We start from the raw sequence: 3,997 nt of genomic DNA on the forward strand, positions 1-3,997 counted from the left end.
CCCTTTCCTTTTTTTTGAATTAAACATATAAAAGTTCCCTTTTAAAAAAAAAAAAAAAAAAAAAAAAAGTTGAATCTTACTGCCTTTGATTCTTTTTGATGTAGTCTGACTTTGATTATTTGTTTGCCTTCTTTGTCCTCAGTCAAGGCTCCATTCGCAGACATATGAACCTCTCTAACCCAGACTTCAATGTGGCACAGTTCCAAAGACAGGATTCCCTTACTGGAATGGGTCTTGGCCTTGGCCGCCTCAAACCCGAGCTGTACAAGCAGCGCTCGCTCGAGGGGGACGAGGGCAGTCGCAGAGGTGGGGGATGTGGGCGCCTCCACTTTATTCTTAAATTTGACTGCGACTTGGAACAATTAATAGTTAAAATCCACAAAGCAGAGGACCTCCCAGCCAAGGATTTCTCTGGTACCTCTGACCCTTACGTTAAGATCTACCTGCTGCCTGATCGGAAGACTAAACACCAGACCAAGGTGCACCGCAAGACGCTCAACCCCGTGTTTGACGAGGTCTTCCTGTTCCCCGTGGCCTACTCTGAGCTTCCCACACGAAAGCTGCATTTCAGCGTCTACGACTTCGACCGCTTTTCACGCCATGACATCATCGGTCAAGTAGTGGTAGACAACTTCCTGGATCTGGCAGATTTTCCCAGGGAGACAAAACTCTGCCGCGAAATCCAGTATGTCTCCTCGGTAAGTCATTTCAAATACTCATTTTGTTCCATCGTTGTAGAAATGAAAAGTAAAAAAAAAATAAAAAATAAAAATTAATGTATGTTTTATCATGGTTCATTAGAAGTTTTTTTTATATATATTTATAAATATATATATTTATTTTCTCTTCAAGCAATTGAATTCTCATTTCTTCATCAAACACTTGTTCTCTGAGGTTCTTTGTGGTGTGAGAAAGCATGAAATCATTGTCTGCTTTCCTCTTTGCATTAAAATTAGTTTGACTAGTCATTGTAACAACAGAAACAATACATATTAGGAAGGAAAAACAACCAGCACACAGTAGCTGTCAGATGCCTATCTAATATAATCCTTTATAATGTTCACATTTGCCAGACATATGACTCATTTTAGGCTGGGCCTGCTGCTATTTCTCTTTCTGCTGAAACTAGCCAAAAGACAAATAAAATTCACAAGACTTTTGAGAAAATCAGCAGCATTTCCCACATCGGGTTTACTGCAGTTGTGCTTGTGTCTATTTTAAAAGGTGACAAAATTATAATGTGATATTATTTTTAGGATCACAGCTGCTATGTTATTCGACAAGTATGATCAAAGATGGTAGTTTTTTTATTTTAATTCTTTATTCCTCATGAATCTAAATATGGAAAAGAACACTAAGCATAATCACTGCAGTTTGGTGGCTCATTTTGTTTTTGGGTTAATGCTAAAAGGGCATATTCTGGGACTAAACATGTCTAACAAATAAATTAACGTTGTTTTTTCTTTTTTTTTGCTCAATGAAAGATGATGTGGGGAGATTTATGTTTTCTGTGTTTGTCCTTTTCTTGCAAAGCATTTTTGAATGTCCTAAACAGCATTATATGTTTGTCATAAGGTTTTGTCAGTAGTGTCAGTATTAGAGAATATTTTAAATGAAGTATCTTTTCTTGAGCCTTTTCTGCAGCAGATTGATTGGCTTCCTTGTCAACCTGAGACACATCATGAGAGTCATGATTGTGTTCACTGACAGTAATGTTATAATTATTAGTACTATTGCCTCTATATTTAGTTTTAAAATATTTTACTGTGGTAGTGAAATTATTGTTTGCATTAAACGAAACAATCAGCTACACAACTTTCTTTTTTTGTTCATGCCATGGCCTTTTGATCCCTTAAATCCTTGAATTTAAAAATGTGAAGAGATTTAAGGGCTCCAGGCTTCAACTTTAATATCAGTGACTCACAGTAAGAAGGTTTGAAAGCTGGCAACACAAACTTTGTGCAGTTTATACATTCCCACTGTGCATGGGTGGACTTTCTTCATGTACTCTGGTTATACTCTAAAGTCTTCATACTTGTGTCTTAGTTAAACATGAAAGCACAAATATTATCCCTAAGTGTGAGTGTCTGCCTTATGGGTCATTCTCTCTTTTGGGCTCCAGAAAGGATAATGACTTTTGCAAAACTGATAACTAAAAAAAGACAATAGTTGACCAGAGATGCATCTTTTTTAACTGGTCATGCAATCAACCATGACAGGAAGCTTTTTTTTCTGCTCTAAATATCCTAAACCTTCACATAACTAAGAGAAGTCTCCAGTTACCTTAGAGTGAATTGCTTGCTGAGCCTCCACAGATTTCCTGGAAGAAGACAAATGGGAAGAAATCATGTTTGAGGAATGACGCAAACTGGGTTTGGTAGTTTTGCTTCAAAACTACAGAGCAATGTAAACTTTGATTTTCATGCTTGAGTCAATATTAAAAGATTTGAGCACACACACCTCCGAGAAAGGCCCATTTCACTCGCTGAGCTCAAGTGGAGCTGCAGCTCAATGTCTACCTGACTAAGAGAATAACACTTCCTTTAATAATGTCGAGGAAAAAGGAAGTGATTTTCAGTAAAATAACATTTTAGTTAAGCAGCATCTTCTCCTGATGTCAGAAAAAAAATACCCCTTTCATTATAGTTTCAATTTACAGATAAAATGTCATGGAAAGCATGGTGTGTAAACGATACTGTTATAATTATTACAACCAGTTCTGATCATTTTGTTGAAGTATTTTATTAACTAACTAACTTTACCAATACCCACAATTCCAAATTAAATTAACCATATGGTTGGTAGTTGTACCCTTTTGTGTATTGCTATGTAACAAGATTATAGAAGCAGTTGTTTGCACTGCAGCAGTGAGGAAACGAGAGCACATATGGAGTCACGATTCTTCATTTTTGTACAGTGTATGAATCGTACTTACAATCCTGTAGATTTTGGGACACCTTTAAACAAATGCACATCATGATTTTCCATTTACCCTCAGCTAACGGCAAGTTTTGCAATCAAATAAGAAGTAAGAAGGTCTCACTTTAGATGCAAACAGACACAACTAATTTGAGCTTAATAATTAATAAACACTACACATTACGTCAGTACCATTTTAAATTTATTACCATGTGCAAGAGAGGAGTGACGGAATAGAGAAAGTTGTCACAAATCAACAGAGAAAAAGAGGCACAGACATTATTCTGTCGGCATGCTGCCAGATAGAGACTTCAGAGGAATATCGACAAAAGTATTGATATTTTTGAGAAACTCCCAGCTTATGGTTGTTTTGTGGATCGATGTTTCCACTTATGCCCTTGATTAATTGTTAGTCAATGTCGTCCATTTAGAGCAGAAACCAATGAGAAAGGTGGATGATGAGAACCAGTGATTCACAAAATCCAACATCCTCCGTTCTCACACTTTTCTTTCACACTCCCAGTACTCAGAGAAACCAGATACAGCTCACAGGCTGTGTGCCTCGTCTGAGCACAGACTGTAAGATGTCCACAAATGCTTGTGTCCACTAAATCTGCACAGAAATTTCTCAGAAATTAGTACACTATCCAAAAGGTAGGACATTCAGTAACTCCTGCACCACAGATGATTGGATATAAATGATGGAATTTTCATTAAGCCTCATTGCCAGAGGGAGGGACCATACTGTTTGTGTTGTTGCCAGATTGGTCTTGTTGAGCTCCGCAGCAGAAGCAGATTGTATATTTATGGAAGAACATGTGTCATTTTTCTGATATTGAGAATGGCACTGGTAATAAAAACAAATGCTACATAATGCTTTTATTGCTTAAGGGGATTTGGATTTGATTTCGTTTTGATGATTTTAGCTTTTCAACTTAATGTAATGAAGGATAATGTGCCACAGATGGTAAATTCAGAATTACAATAAATGTAATATTATTGAAAAAAAAAAAAAAAAAAAAAAAAAACCGGCTTTTTTTTTTTAATGGGGATCCTAGAGGAATTTTTTAAATTTTTT

General features: G+C 36.5%; 1 protein-coding gene and 1 long non-coding RNA gene across 2 annotated transcripts in view; one reads left to right on the forward strand and one right to left on the reverse strand.

The window, feature by feature from the left end:
• LOC106950358 (synaptotagmin-9-like) overlaps positions 1-3,997 on the forward strand; it is a 22,439-nt gene that overhangs the window by 10,257 nt on the left and 8,185 nt on the right. The window contains exon 3 of the mRNA XM_015037150.1: positions 143-698. Within this exon, the coding sequence (XP_014892636.1) occupies positions 143-698 (556 nt within the window). The remainder of the gene's footprint in view (positions 1-142; positions 699-3,997) is intronic.
• The window catches only part of LOC106950359 (uncharacterized), a 9,965-nt gene continuing 7,442 nt past the window's right edge, over positions 1,475-3,997 (reverse strand). The window contains exon 2 of the long non-coding RNA XR_001425603.1: positions 1,475-2,320. This is a non-coding gene — a long non-coding RNA (uncharacterized LOC106950359). The remainder of the gene's footprint in view (positions 2,321-3,997) is intronic.

This window comes from Poecilia latipinna, unplaced genomic scaffold (assembly GCF_001443285.1).
Source record: "Poecilia latipinna isolate Pla-1442-1.1 unplaced genomic scaffold, P_latipinna-1.0 Scaffold396, whole genome shotgun sequence".
NCBI classification, from domain to species: Eukaryota; Metazoa; Chordata; class Actinopteri; order Cyprinodontiformes; family Poeciliidae; genus Poecilia; species Poecilia latipinna.